The 14,994-nt window shown below is 42.5% G+C and overlaps 1 protein-coding gene across 4 annotated transcripts in view; it reads right to left on the reverse strand.

The window, feature by feature from the left end:
* Window positions 1-14,994, reverse strand: part of SFMBT2 (Scm like with four mbt domains 2) — a 108,082-nt gene that overhangs the window by 61,643 nt on the left and 31,445 nt on the right. For 3 of the 4 annotated variants that reach the window (XM_064421713.1, XM_064421712.1, XM_064421714.1), the window contains exon 5: window positions 509-597. In XM_064421713.1, the coding sequence (XP_064277783.1) occupies window positions 509-597 (89 nt within the window). Of the gene's footprint in view, window positions 1-508; window positions 600-14,994 lie in introns of those variants that run through there. The other variant, XM_064421715.1, reaches the window with a different exon arrangement.

Consider the following 14,994-nt stretch of genomic DNA (forward strand, 5'->3'; position numbering starts at 1 on the left):
GCGATTGCCAGATTTAGGTGGAGGGAATGCTCTTGAAGGAGCACTTCCCATATAAAGATAAACCTGACAGTGCCTCCATCAACCTACTAAACCCCCTCTCTAACCTGTGCCACAGAGCCACAGAATGGTTTGGGTTGGAAGGGACCTTAAAGATCATCCAGTTCCAAGCCCATGCCACAGGCAGGGACACCTCCCACTAGGCTAGATTGCTCCAGGCCCCATCCAGCCTGGCTTTGAACACTTCCAGGGATGGGGCAGAGATGGATTAGCAGCTCAGGTCACCAGTTTGATGGGTCTAATGGGGCACTGAAGGGCTCTCCCTTCTGTGGATCCCCTCCATGCTCTACTTCTCCCACCAGGCTGAGAAGCAGAGCCAGCAGAGTCCAGGCACTGCTGACCGAGATTTTGGGGCAGGGCTGGGTCAGGTCCCAGGGCTGGCACACAGACACTGCAAGCACACAGCGAGGAGGAAGAGGAAGAGGAGGAGGAACTGCAATCTAATACATACACCTTCCAGCAAATTCGCAGGGGCCGTCCTGGCGCCGGTCAGATCCTGGATGAGAAACTCTGTCCAGTCCATGTATTTCTCCTTGATTGCTGGGGAAGGGGAGGGAAGAAAAGAAATGCTTAGCACAGCAGACTGCAGCTACTTGCCACGTAGCTGTCCTGGTGTATTTATTAAGAAGAAATTCTTCATTATTAGAGGGATGAGGCCCTGGCACAGGGTGAGCAGAGCAGCTGTGGCTGCCCCATCCCTGGAGGTGTCCAAGGCCAGGTTGGACAGGGCTTGGAGCACCCTGAGATAGTGAAAGGTGTCCTTGCACATGGCAAGGTGTGGAATGACATGATCCTTCATGCTTCTTCCATCTCAAACTATCCTGTGATTCAGTCAATTTAGAAATGTCTCTTTGGGTTTACCAGCTCTGACGTTTTGGATGCAACTGCAACTCATACAAGGAAAAAAGCTGGTTTGTTGTCCACTTCTTTGGGCAACCTGTGCACACAGTTAAATCTCAAAAAAAGGGAAGGTGTTGCTCCACTGTAGACACTGACAGTGATTTACAGCATCGTGGCTTATCATCCCCATCTCTCCCACTCAGAACTGGCCACTGCCTGTGTAACCACTCGTTTCCTGCTTATCACCTGTGATTTATAAAGTCTCTCTGTATGTTCACTAATGACCTCTGGGAAAAAAGAAGCTGTGCAAACTTTCAATTCCTTGACAAGAGACCAGAAACTCCAGGTGCTTTTCCAACAGAGGAGAAAAATCAACCCTGAGAACATCATATATCAGCTGCTGAGTCAATACACTAGCAAAAAGACTCAAAGTCTTTCCCTTATCAGGAACTTCTGTTTCATTTAGGAAAAAAAATGAATAATTACTGAGGTAAATACGGTAATGCTGTGAACCAGCATTAACTTAGGACATGTATGCAGTTTTATATATATATATAAATTTTATAAATAAATAAAAATAAATATAAAAATATATAAATTTTGCCTCTAGGATTCACATTCCAGGTCAGTTCTTGTTTAAATCAGTAGACACATAAAGGCAATAATTCAGCATATCTCAGCTTGACAGACAAGAGATTCCTCTTGAAATGCACTGTGCAACTAAAATCAAAAATCCAAAAATTTGACTTTAATTCTACCTGCCTGTAAATGAGAATTAAATTACATCTGAAATTTTGTTTTCTCTCCAAACTAATCTTACTTATATGTGAGAGAATCATCAGGAATGCAGTTATGTTGCTAACTTAGAAACACCTACAAAAGGGAAAAATCACAAACATTTGAAAGTTTAAGCATTTCCTCTGAATAAACAACTAGATATGTTGTTTAAAGACCATTGCCCCACAGTAATCCACAGGATTGGGCATGGATAAAGACACAAGCCATGCCCAGGGCACCTTACCTCAACCTCATTTCTGAGTTCTGCTCCTTCCCCAAAAGCCAATTCTCCCAGCTTGAGCTATACATCCCATTTAGTTATCTAAATTACTTTAAATGTGCATTTAAATGTACTTAAAATTATCAAACCTTGCACTGCTGGACTTGAGCTTCCATAAAATAGTGTTTGAACTTGCCTGGAACCATTCTAAGTCTTTTGCAGCACTGATTTCGCATGACTTCCAGAAGATTTATAACCTTTGCATTATTTAAGATGAAAGAACAGCCTGAGAAGAAATGGTATAGATATGGCACTTTCTCTCTCAACACTCCTGCTGTGTACACCTCATCAGTTCCTGTCCACCTACCTCAGGATAAAGAAAACAAGCTGAATTTTGGCACCAGGGAGAGGATAGTAATTGTGGTAATGAATGAGGCTGGAGTCCCTCTAGCTCAGACTTCTGCCTCTCCCTGAGAACAGCACTGGGTGCAGCACAGAAAGGTGCAAGTTGAACTCGATTTTGGCTCCTTCCCACAAAGTTGTCAGCCAAATTTCTGAATGCCAGAGCTTCACTACCAAGGAATGACAAATGTGATAAAAAGCACACACTTTGAACTTTCAAAGCTGGCAGGAGTGGGGGGGAGGGAGATGGGGGGAGAATAGGATTTTCAAAGTTGACAACAGATTAACAGATTTCAGGGGCTTCCACTTCCAGATGCCCAACTGGAGATGTCATAACGATGCCTGATTCACAGATCTGGCTGTCTGTCAGTCAGTCTCCCAGTGCCTTTCAGAGAGAGAAAAAAAAATAAAATAAAATCCCCTGTCCTTTTTGAAAGACTTGCACCTCACAGTTTGACATCTAAATAAGCTCCTCTCCACATTCAGATCTGGATTAGAGGCTTCCAAAGTCCAAAAGTCACAAGGTGACCTCTATTTTCAGACTAAACAGGCTCAGCTGAAAAAGAAAACTGAGATATTCTCACTTTCTAGGTGGTTTCAGAAGCATCCTTCCCATACAAATCTAATTTCTAGGGTTTTCCTTTATTATGCTTTTGTGGCATAGATAAAACGACTCTGAAAACCTCTGAGAGACAGGAAATTGCACTGGAAGTTGTAGAAACAGGGATTTGTACTTTCCTCTGTGCCTACAGAGCACAATCAGCCTTCTCAGTTTTACAGTTCAAGTCACCACAGTGCAAATATTAATTTTTCGTAGTAATGAAGTGAATCTGAATGATCACAATATCTGCAAAAGCCTTTGAGGCCCAAGCAAAATGTTAAACAAATATATTCAAACCAAGGAAAATCTGCTGGGTAAATGAGAATAGCTCTCAGTGCAATGCATGGGTGCCCAACCTGAGCATCCCTCTCCAGAAATGCTGCTGCTCCTCTGGCACATCAGACTCCTACAGCACCTGGGGACTGAAGCAGTGAACTTTCCATCACTATTTCCCATTTTCCCTCATTACCTACAGGAAAAGGGTCTACTGAACCTCTCCTGCTGCTGGACAGGGTGGAAGAACTCTGCTTTTTTCTGCAGCTGGTGGGAAGGGAAGGTGGCCAGGCTAAAGAATTCTGCTCCATGGTGTCCTAAACTCCACTAGTATTCCTGTTTTCAAAACATTTTCCCCTGCCTTAAATTAATTCATTGAGTCAGGAGTGGCCCATGGGCTTCAGACACTTGAAAAAGACTCAACATTTCCTTCCCCAATTCCTGAGGAGCAGCTCTAGTGATGCACCAGTTCCCAGACTCAGGGATGGGCTGGTGAAGGTGAACCACTCCCAACAGACCTCAGTGAAATTATCCACACCTGCAAAAGTAAAAACCAGGTCCCGGCAGCTCACTGCCTCCTTCCATGAAAAAACAACCATTTCAGAGATCACCTTCTAGTCTGGCAAATATTACAGCTAATTCTTCAATGAGAAAGAAAAAGGACCTTTCCAACATCAAGACTCAGGTTATAAAATTGAGTGCCCCTTCCAGAGACCTGAACTCCATCAAGAAATGGATCATATCCAATATCCCTCAAATTCTTCCCACTTTTCTCCACTCAGTTCACCTTGCCCAGAACACCTCTGACTCAAATTCCTCCCTCTCCTTCTGCCCCACTGCCATTTCCTCACTTTTACTTGTTGGTCTCATTTTCCCAAGCTGTGTCCTGAGACTCTAGGACATTTGGACCTGGCACCACCTGAGGAACAGGGACTGCTGCCAGCTGGCCACTGGCTGATGTGCAAAGCCCCATTAGTATTTATCATTTAAATGAGTACTATCATTAGGTTTTAGTATTTATCATCACGTTTTCCCCATCAGCTGCTCAAGCCCAGCCCTTTCCCCTTGCTCTGTGCGTGCTGACCATGAAAACCATTCCAAGAGCAGCTGGAAATGCTGGAGCAAGGCACACCCCATCCCCTCCAAACCCCCTGAACACATGCCCCAGAGCCAGGACAGCAGCTTCATTCCCTGCAACCCTGCAAATCCCTGTGCCCTGCCTCAGCCTCAGCACATAATGGGTTCAGATTTATCTGCCTCTCTAGAGAAATAAGAGATTAAAAGCACATTCGCAGTCCCATGACAGCACTGAGGCACAGGCACTCCATTCAATGAATATGAGATACTATTATCACATTAGCAACTCTTGGGATTTTATCTCGTTTTCTAGTAGTTGCTGTTTTGCTAAGAGCCACTCCTCTCAGGTTTACATGGAAATTCTCATTTTCCTTTTTTTTATTTCCCCCTCCAAGAACAGGACACTGCAAAGTGCAGGAAAACCCCTGAAATCTGAAAGACCGACAAGACAATGGGAAGAACACGGTTGGTTTTTTACTTTCCATGACTGTTTTTTCCCCCAAGGCACCCATTTGATTGGCAAGAACAAGATTCAGGGATCTGAACTGCTGCGTTTGGTAAAATAAAGGAATGGTAGCATAAATAACTTACAGGCATACAGCACCTAAAAATAAGCTACTCCTGGAAACACCTCAGCATGCCCCATGGATACATGCGCCCAACAAGCAGTAATATCAAATTATGCTCATTTTTGTCCATACCTAAAAAAAAACAACAACCAAAAAAACAACAAAACACTCCTCAATGCTGGGTTTCTTTTTTTTTAATAACCCAGGATCACCAGCAACCTGTCGACACCTCTAGTGGAAAATCCCCACTGGAACCCATCAACCTCTAAACAGCAGAGTTTTAATTTTCTCATATGTGAAGAACAGCATCTTAAACAGCTTTATAAAATGGTTTAAGATCTTTCAGATTAATCTGCTAAGTGACAACACTCTCAGTGTGGAAACTATTTTTATCATTAAAAATTTAACTCTTTCCTAGCACTGGAACGAACAAAAATAGTTAATAATGGGAATTATAGCTGGGTAGGATCAGCTTTTTTTCTTTTCCCTCCATTGCAAAATAAACTAAAATACCAGGATCTCATTAAAAGATTAATTTTCTAAACAAATATTTCAGGATCTTCAAAATTTAATACAGATACACTAATCAGATATACATATATATATACACATACATACATACACACACACACATATATATACATACACTAGATACAAGAATGAGATATACATTTAAGATACATTAAAGTAAAGCTGCTGGTGCCAGAAAGAAATGCCCAGAGCCTGGAGAGAAGGAGCCCAGATCAGCAGGAGAGCACCTGAAGGGCAACACAAGGGAATTCCAGCCACTCCATCCAGAAGGGCTGGGGGGAGATCTGCTACAGGTCACCCAGCCAGGAAAACTAAGGCTGGACAGGGCTTGGAGCATCCAAGGTCTAGTGGAAATGTCCCTGTCCATGGCAAGGAAGTGGAAAAATATGATCTTTAAGGTCCCTTCCAACCCAAACCATTCTGTGACTCTGTGACGAGATATGCAGTTTTTTTAAAAGCTAAACAGCATATTGCAAAACTATAGAAAGCTTACAATATTGACATTTTCTTTTAATTTTGAAGTTGTCACACATTCAATGCAATATTTATAAGTTACAAAAATATTAACACATAAATGTTGCAACTATGTTATAAAGGTCTAAATGATGGAGTCGAAATGAGATGTCTTTATATCAAAATAACATAGAATGCTAAAACAATTTGTTTAGACTTCACCCATCAAAACAATTTGTCAAAACTGACATGTTCTCACAAAATATTTCCATTTTGATAAAGCAGCATTTTGACAGGAAACGGTTGAATCCCCACATTTTCATTCCTCTTGCTGAACTATTTACATCCCTGTGAACCAGACTGGATGTGAAAACAGGATGGGGGCTGAGTGCTGCCCCAAGTAAAGGCTCAGGCTGTTTCTGAACCCTCCCCAAGACCTTCAGGGCTGGCAACACACTCCACTGCATACCCTACAAAGCCAGATCCCCTATTAAGAATTTCCAAAATAAATCAGTAAAACCTATGTTTAAAGAAAAATTTACTTAGTGCTTTAATGACATTTTTTATAAAAATGACTATTTGCTTTGAATTCTTTTGTGGGCTCCCTGAAAAAAAAAACCAAATGGGGCTAAAGACATCTTCAAACAATTCCTTTCTTAAAACTTCAAACAGTCTTCTGTTCTCACAGCAGCAGAGTTCTGTGGTATGAACTGGATCACAAAATAATGCAAATTCAGTCCAGAAAAGAAAAGGAAGTGCATCAAAAGCTGTTGATCTGATTTCCTCGTGGTGCAGCCACAAATATCATGAGACCCCAACTACAGAGCTCAGGCACTGCCTTCTATCCACCTGTCTTAAATAAAGTGTTCAAGGAAAATTATGTTATATAAAGAGGATTTTCATGGAAACCAGACGTCATAAGCAACTGCCCATCAAAGAATGCAGGTGCTCAAAAGACACTTCTGGACCAGCAGTACTCTGTGGTGCCATTCATGTGAATTTACCACAGGCTAATGAACAGATGCTGGAAGGAAGTGTGAAGTCTGTAGGAGAATGTGTAACTCTTGCATTCTCTGAGTAGATGATCCCTTAAGCTGTTGATGAATCTGCTTGATCTTAATTATCTCACTTTTAAAAAAATAAAACTGAGTAAGTACAAACTTCAAATTAATGTTCAGCCCATGTGAGCTACTTAATTTAATAACAGTATTCTGCGTGTTTGTTAAATTTTCTTCAATATATTTGGTGCCATTTGTTTTTTCAGGCTATCCAAACCACCCTGATCTCATTTCTAAGAGAAGATTACACTGTAGTTTCTGTGGTCCTGACCCAAGAAAGGGCCAGCACACAGACTTTAATCCTTACACACCCAACTCTGAATGAAAAAGCAGTTCTTGATTAGAAAAAAACCCAACAGATAAAGGCATGAACACATGCTTTAGGTTCTCACCTGAACAACTTCCTTACAGTTCTTTCTATTCAACTACACTGAATTTCAGTTCAATGCAACTTTCATCCTTTCTGCTGCCATTCAGCATTTCCAAAAATTATCTGCTTATATCCTCTGGGTCAAAACAAGCAAGTGCATGAGCAAAAAGCTGCTTCACTGTCTACAGGACACTTTGCTTCCCACCATCCTTTGAGCCCTTCACAGATGTGCACACCATTCCCCTTGGGTTTCTCTAGTCTTTAATTAACTGCTATCCTTTTAACAATAGAAAAGCAGCAATTGGTTTGGGAGCTGCTTTTTCATTTCTTGAAGCTTGCACTGGCTACAAATTCCAACCCAGTTGCAGGAACTATGGGTGGAAGAGGTGGATGTGGGATGCTGTGGGAGAAAACCATCAGTGTGTGCAGAGTGAGTGGATGCCATTATACTGATTTTTTTTTTTTTTTTATAATGCAAAAATCTAGTAAAAATCCCCTCCATTACCTCACTGCAGCTCAGGAAGCTAAACAAAACACTTTGTCATGACAGAAGGGTCACCACCAACTACTGAAGCACTCCCACACAGTAGGATCAGCTGCCTTCACCCCAAACACAACATTGTGGATACAGACACCCTCTTCTGACATCCCACTCTGTGGCTTTCTGCTTCCAAGTCCAACTGCCCAAGATCAGAAGAGAAATTTGCCTCCTAGATCCCAAGAGCACAGTGTGCCACAAACCCAGACCAGCCTGTCCTGACTCCCTGAGCACAAGAGGCTCAGGTACCCACCCAGCAGTAAATGATCTACTCCTAAGTACTGTGATTAATTACCTCCCTTCAGTCAAAGTCAATACTTGTCTTGCACTGAAGTATTTAAAATAAATTTTTTGGAAAATGGATAAAAAAGAGAGGGGTGCTGATAATGGGAAGGGACTCTGCTCTGTCTTGGTGGTGTTACTTATCAATTGCAATCAGATGATGTAGATAAGGAACAGCAGCAAATCCATCAGCTCCCCTTGCACTTGTCACATCCCTTTGTTTCAAGACTTCATCCAAGTGTGATCAGCACCAGCCAGCCTGGAATCACAGCACTGCTCTCCCTCAGGATCTGGGAATGGGGAATGGGGGAAGAGAGATGCAGGTGGGACATGGCAGGAGGAGAGGGGAATTAATCTCTTCCCACCCTTCACCTTGCAGGGATGCAACCAATTCGTTCACCTGGTCCTTCAGCACAACAAAAAGTCACCTGGGGCCATCCAGCCTCAACAGGTTGGAATTTAATGATGAAGCATTCAGCTGTTCAGAGCATTTACCACATAAGTCTAGCCTAGGTTAACTGCTGGGCTCAATGATATTTTCCAACCCAAACAATTCTACAATTATTTATTTATTTATTTTTAAGGTGTTTTTACACTGATTTCACCTGGAACATAATTCTGCAATGCTGTCACCTAGACTAGGTACCAAAACCAACCCACATTAACGCCTCCAAAAATTGGGAAGGGAATACAAAAATATCTTCTGGACACAACCATTTTTAAGTGGGTGTCCTGGTTTAAGGCAGATTTTGGGAGGAAACATCTGAAGGGATCTTTTCTAGAAAGCAAGTTCAAGCAGCCCCCCTGCCCAACCAGTTCAGGAGGTAAACCTCCTTCAAGAAAAGTGGAAAAAAACCCTGTTTATGTAACAAGCAAAGTATTCAGAAGCATAAAAAATGGATAATATTAAACAATGGAAACTCTCATTGTTCTGAAGAGATGGCAAATTCAGAAGGTCCTTGTCGTGGGGTGTAGCTCAGCTCACTCAGTCCCTTATCAGTCTCTCCTGTGCTGGGAAATGCCACATCCCAGGCTCCAGTGGGTCACAAGTGTGAGTTCCTGGTGTTTTTCTGGGTTTTCAGTCCTGAGCAGGCTGATCAGTTCCAAGAAGAAGAAAACCCACAGTCTGGGGAACTTCTCTGCCTCAGCTAGCTAAAAACTAACTAAAAGCCAAAGAGAGCTCTCTCCTGCTGTCCATGCTGCAGACAACACTGTCTGAGAGAAGGAAAGCTGAAGCTCTTATCTCTGTGTTTCTGGATACAGCCACCTCAGATATTCCACTGCTTCTCCTTCTCCCCCCTTGGCTCCCAGATCTGGTTTTAAAAGCACAGAACTCAATATCCAGCATAAGCAGAACAGACAATTGGGGATACAAGCAGCATAAAGTCACCCTAGGACACTGGGTCAGTTATCAGCAGGCATGAATGAAGGCTGAAAATCATTCTGATTTTGTTACAGAATCCAGCGTGGCAAAAATGGGTTGATTTTAGCCTCAGTCACCTCTGTGATAAATTAGGAAAAAACCTCATGTGTAACTACAAAGTCAGAGTGTTTCACCCAGAGATAGCCATTTGTGCTCCTCCAAAATTTCTTACCTGAACAGAAATTGCACACTTTAAACAATAGCAGTAACAATGCTCTCTGCCCCTCTGACTTCTAGGAATAAGGTAACTGAATTTCACTGTTGTCAACAACAGTCTTAGAAACAAATCAGGACTGGCTGACTTAAATGATCTTGGATGTGTACACAGAGTTCCTGAAAGGCATTTCTGAGAGGCAGGCAACGCCTGGATTATGAAAGCTCTGCACACACCACATAACCATAGGGGTTCTTCCATCATTAGTATCAATGACCATTAGGGTGATGGCTCACTGTGAAAATGAGCATCCAAACTCTGCAGCTCCTGGCACTTAACCCCAAGCCTCCACGCACATTCCCTGATTATTTTTTCCTTCCTTGTGCATTAAGCACCGTGCCCAGGGCTCAGAAGAGATGGATCATGAGCACTGAGAGCTCCAGCTCCCAATCTCCAGACCCAGGAGTCTTAATGAAGGCCTTGTCAAATCAGCAGTTTGGGAACTTTCAGGGAAAAGAGGGGGGAACCTGGTATTGTGACTGTAATTTTACATCAGTTTTTAGCCCACAGGGATAAAAGAATGATAGCAATAACATTGTGAGAGCCCTGTTATCCAGGGAAAATCAGCATCTTAACCAAGCAAAACCAGATCACAAAGCTCAGAGTGACTGCATGAGAAGGTTATGAATTCACCTGTGTGAGAAACAAGTACAGACACCAGATTCCTTGCACTTAGAAGGCATTTGCATGGTTATTTCCTTCCAAATTGTAGCCCCTCTGGGTGAAAACCAAAAAAGTATTTAGCCATCTTTGCAGGCAAAGAGATTTACTGTGGCAGGTAGACAGAAATGCACAGACAAATGTAACTGAAATTGTAAAATCCTGAAAAGTTTAAAAGTTTTAAAAGTAAAAGTTTTATAAGTTTTTTAAAAGTAAAATTTAAACATTCTGACAGCCATGGGGGAGGATGTTTGTGCTGTTTGCCCAGCTATCAACTCTGGTAAAGTCTTCCTGTAGCAGTCCACAGCTCCTTGTGCACTAATTCCACACCAGAAACACAGAAAGAGGGGAAAAAAGCCTGTCTTCAAAGCAAAATGCTGAATTCCTAGATAAATCCCCATCCAAGTCAGAATTCCTAACCACAGCCAGAACTACTGCAAGCCAGCCAGCAGCTTGGTTCAGAGCTGAATCAGAATTTCTGGGCAGCACGGGCACACACTGTTGTCCCATGCCAACAGCAGGTAGGAACTGGGGTCTTTCACATAAAATGACATTGCCCCAGGTGTCACTGGTGCCACACACTGAAAGAAGGAAAACCTGCAGGTCTCCTGAACACAAACACCCTCCCCTTGGCTTGGCAATGGACACAAGAGGCAGCTCCATGCCCTGTGCCTTTGGGATCTCACAGACCAGCCCCAAATAGATTTTGTGGCATAACAACACCTAAAATTTATGGGCCATTCCATCCAGGGATGTCACTGCAGTATAAATATCCTGCCCAGGGCTCTGACCTCACACCTCCAAACTCCATCCAATTATCCCCCACACTAAGTGACTCTTCTCACTCCCAAACCCCATGGTCACTTTCTGAAGGATATTCTTTGGAGACAGCTCTGGAAAACCCAACAAATTTACAGCAGCACAATGTTCTTACATAAAGCATAAACCAGTTCGCTGCACAATTATTGCTGTTTTTCCCTGGTAGTGCCAACAGTCTACAGCAAATATCCACCACAAATAAAAGCATCAAAACATAGAAGACAAATAGAGGGATGTGATGTCCAAGAAATCCAGTCTGATTTGGGGTTGGGATTTTGGGTTTTCCTTTTTTTCATTTTCTGCATTCTACAGACAGAAGAGAATGAGTGCGGATGATGCTTGCAGTTTATTGTATGCATTATACTGTTTAATACACAACACAAGAAATACCAACTGAAAAAAAAAAGAAAGGACTGAAGTTTTGGTTAATGCTTAAAATTGGGAGAGTGGATTTTTAGAATCACAGAATGGTTTGGACTGGAAGGGACCTTAAAGACCCTCTTGTTCTATCCCTGCCATGGGAAGGGACACCTTCCAGGAGACAAGGTGGCTGAAAGTCCCATCCAGCCTGGTCCTGAACACTTCCAGGGATGGAGCAACCACAACTTCCCTGGGCAGTGTGTTCCGAACTTTTTTCCAATATTCTTTTTTTTTTACCAGCAGCGATTTCAATGGGAAAAAGCAAGCCATTACTAGTTTCAGTCTGACACTCCCAACACAAAGATGCATCCCACAGGCAAGAGGCAAAGGGATTCTTTGCTGGAAAACTCTGCCAGGACTCAGGGGGAGGCTGGTGCCACTGCGCTTGAGTTAGTGAGGAATTTATGTTTAAAGAGGCTGACCTGAAACAGAGGCTAGACAGAGCTGAAGGAATAAAGTAGTAATTTATTATAAGGTCTTCAAAGGATACACCTTGGGCAGTACAAGAGCCTGGCTGTGGGCTCCAAGATGGACTTGTAAGGTTTGATTTAAGGATTTCCCTGTGACTCTCCCCAAATCTCACTGCTTACCCCCAGAGCTTGGGACAACAATGGAAATCTAACCATTCCCATGACCCAGCACCCTCCCAAATTATCATGGAAAGAGCAAACAAGTCTCATTCACCACGACTCCAACTTCTGACACCCCATGAAGCAGAAACATATGTTTTCAAAAAAAACCCATCAAACTCATTTCACAATTTACAGTGCGTTCTGTAATTAATCACATTTGTATTGCCAGCTCCTAATGACTGAATCCCGTTTAATCACTCTGGAGCCTTTCAGCTGTGTGATGTGAGCACCACAAATCAGAACCTGCAGGGCCTGATGAACATTCATCATGCATCCTTCCCGAAATTAATGGTACAGTCAAAGCACAGCCAGGCCCCATGAGGTGCTCAACATCCTATGCACAAAATGTAAATTCATAACCATCATCACAACACCATCAAAGAAATACTCCATCAAGGCTCATTTTGTCCTTGCTAAACATGTGTTTTCTTCACTTGGAAACAGAAAAGGGGCTTGAACTATAAATCCCAGGATCAAAAACATCCCCCGAAACTTTGAAGAGTTTAAATCTGAATCGGAGATCAACGTGGAACATTATGCAAGGCCACGTGTGAAATGAGAATAACAATGTGCTACAGGACCTGAAACGGGAGCAGCTTTTCCACAGTGCTCTAAATTTCCTTTGAATTATAAAACTTCAGCTTCTCCATCAACCTGGGATATTCTGACTGGAGATGATGATGCTCTGGTGAACCCAAACGTCTTCCCTGCTAAATCAAATATTAGTGCAGAGCCATGGCTCATTCAACTGGTTTGTGAGCCCTTAATCTCATCTTCATCATACAATGATGTAAAGTTTTTTTGGCTTCTTTCTAAATAAATTTAGATGTCATATATCAACAGGTCTTCCCAAAAGATGCACCTGCTGAAAAGGTCAAAGTCAACAGCAGAACTGCTCAAAGCAAAGCAGGAATCTGTGGAAGATGTAATTTCAGCACTCAAAACATTCAGGGTGTAGATGCTTCCCATGGGCAGGGACTCCTCACTGACCTTCCCAGAGTTGTCTGGCACAGGAGAATTGCAGGATTTCCCCCTCTCTAGGTTCTGTACTCATCAGGGCAGAGCCCTGGTACAACACATAGCAGGATGATTTCCTGAATCTGGAAAGGGTTCCCCTGGATATAATTAATCTTCTACATCAACTCCAGCACTTTAGGAAGTAGCTACATTTTTTACACATAAAAAACGCTGACTTTCCCCTCATTTCTTCATTCCCAAGTGACAGCGTGGGCAAAGAAGCTTTTTTTAGCTACAAACACAGGAGGTGGATGCTCTGCCTCTCCACACAAAATAAACCATCAATCAGGATGGGTTTCAGAATGTCTTTAAGCTCATTTGTGGGTCTAGGTTTTATTCCTTCTGTGACCAAAATCAAATGGAAGCGAGAGCACGCACACAGGAACAGATTATTTGAGAATTCAGAGCAAAAGTTCTCCAATGCAGAAGGGCCAGAACTGACCCAGAATTTGGTTATCTGGGTTAGAAGAATTGATTTTTAGTTGTCATCAGGAAAATGCTTTATAGGACCATCCCTTAAACCTCCACTCTGTGTTATCAGCCACCTCCACGGGCTCCAGGAGCATATGGTCTGCTTCAGGAATCCAGCCCCTTCCACGGTGACTGGGAGCCCACATTATCATGCATAATGAAGGAAAAATCAAGTGCAAGTCACAGCTGGCTCGGGATCATGCTGGTGCTTGCATCTGCCACTAGCAGCTTCCCAAATTCACTCCGTGCCTGCTCCTCACAAATCTGAGGTGCACCTGAAGGAAAGCTCTGCTGAAGACATGGCACTGGACATGCTGGTTTGTCCTTGGCCTAAAAGAGCTCAGAAAATCCTCCCTCAGCACTAAAAATAATAACTTAATATTCAAACTGATCAAAAAAGGTACACTGCAGAAAAGTGTACTTCAATTTTGGCATGCTCTGGATCAAATCTCTTGTGTTACTCACCCTTCCCAGTTCCTATCCAATGCACCAAAAATATCACCACCTTCTCTGATATAAACACCCAAAGCTGTGCCTAACTTTGAATATCAAAGACATGGGGTTTTTTTTTAAAGTCTCCACAGATGTCTCCAATAGAGATTAATTAAGTTTGACCACACTTTACCTTTGTATCATTAACTGCCTAAGTCTAGTCTTACAGTTGAAGTGGCATTTCCATTCCAGAACTCCTCTGGGGAAAATTACAGGAGACTGGGGAAGGGAAATTAAATTCAATTATCAAGAATGACTATTTAAAAATCTCTCAAACTAATAATTTTTAAGAGTATTTTATTAAAAATGCATTCAGCCAGACATTAATTAAATTGACAATTACAAAAATGAGTGGTCTGCACCCACTGTTATGCTTTCAGGGTCAATCATCCCATTTTTCTGTGGTTTCTGGGCTTTTTAGCTCCACAGCTTGAGAGCAGATGTCCCAGGACATGGTGTGAGTGTGGAAGAACAACTGTGGATATTCACTGCTGGATATTCAAGGTGTGGGGATCTCCAGAGTCATAAGAAGGTGCACATGTCAGTGGTGTCTGCTTGAATAATGACACTGCAGTCTCCTCAATGACAACACACCAAGCCTACAAATGGGGCTGCAATTCTTCTGTTAGATACTGAACAGATTCTCATCTTTTCTGCATTTTGTTTCATATTCACATGGTCTGAAACAAGGAGCTGGATGATGCCAAACACTGGCTAAACTCAGAGCAAAGGGCCCAGTAGTTCTGAAACTTACTTTATTTTTTTTTTTTTTTAAGGAGTCTCGTAGAGGCTGATTAT

This window comes from Passer domesticus, chromosome 5, assembly GCF_036417665.1.
Source record: "Passer domesticus isolate bPasDom1 chromosome 5, bPasDom1.hap1, whole genome shotgun sequence".
In the NCBI taxonomy this organism is placed as follows: Eukaryota; Metazoa; Chordata; class Aves; order Passeriformes; family Passeridae; genus Passer; species Passer domesticus.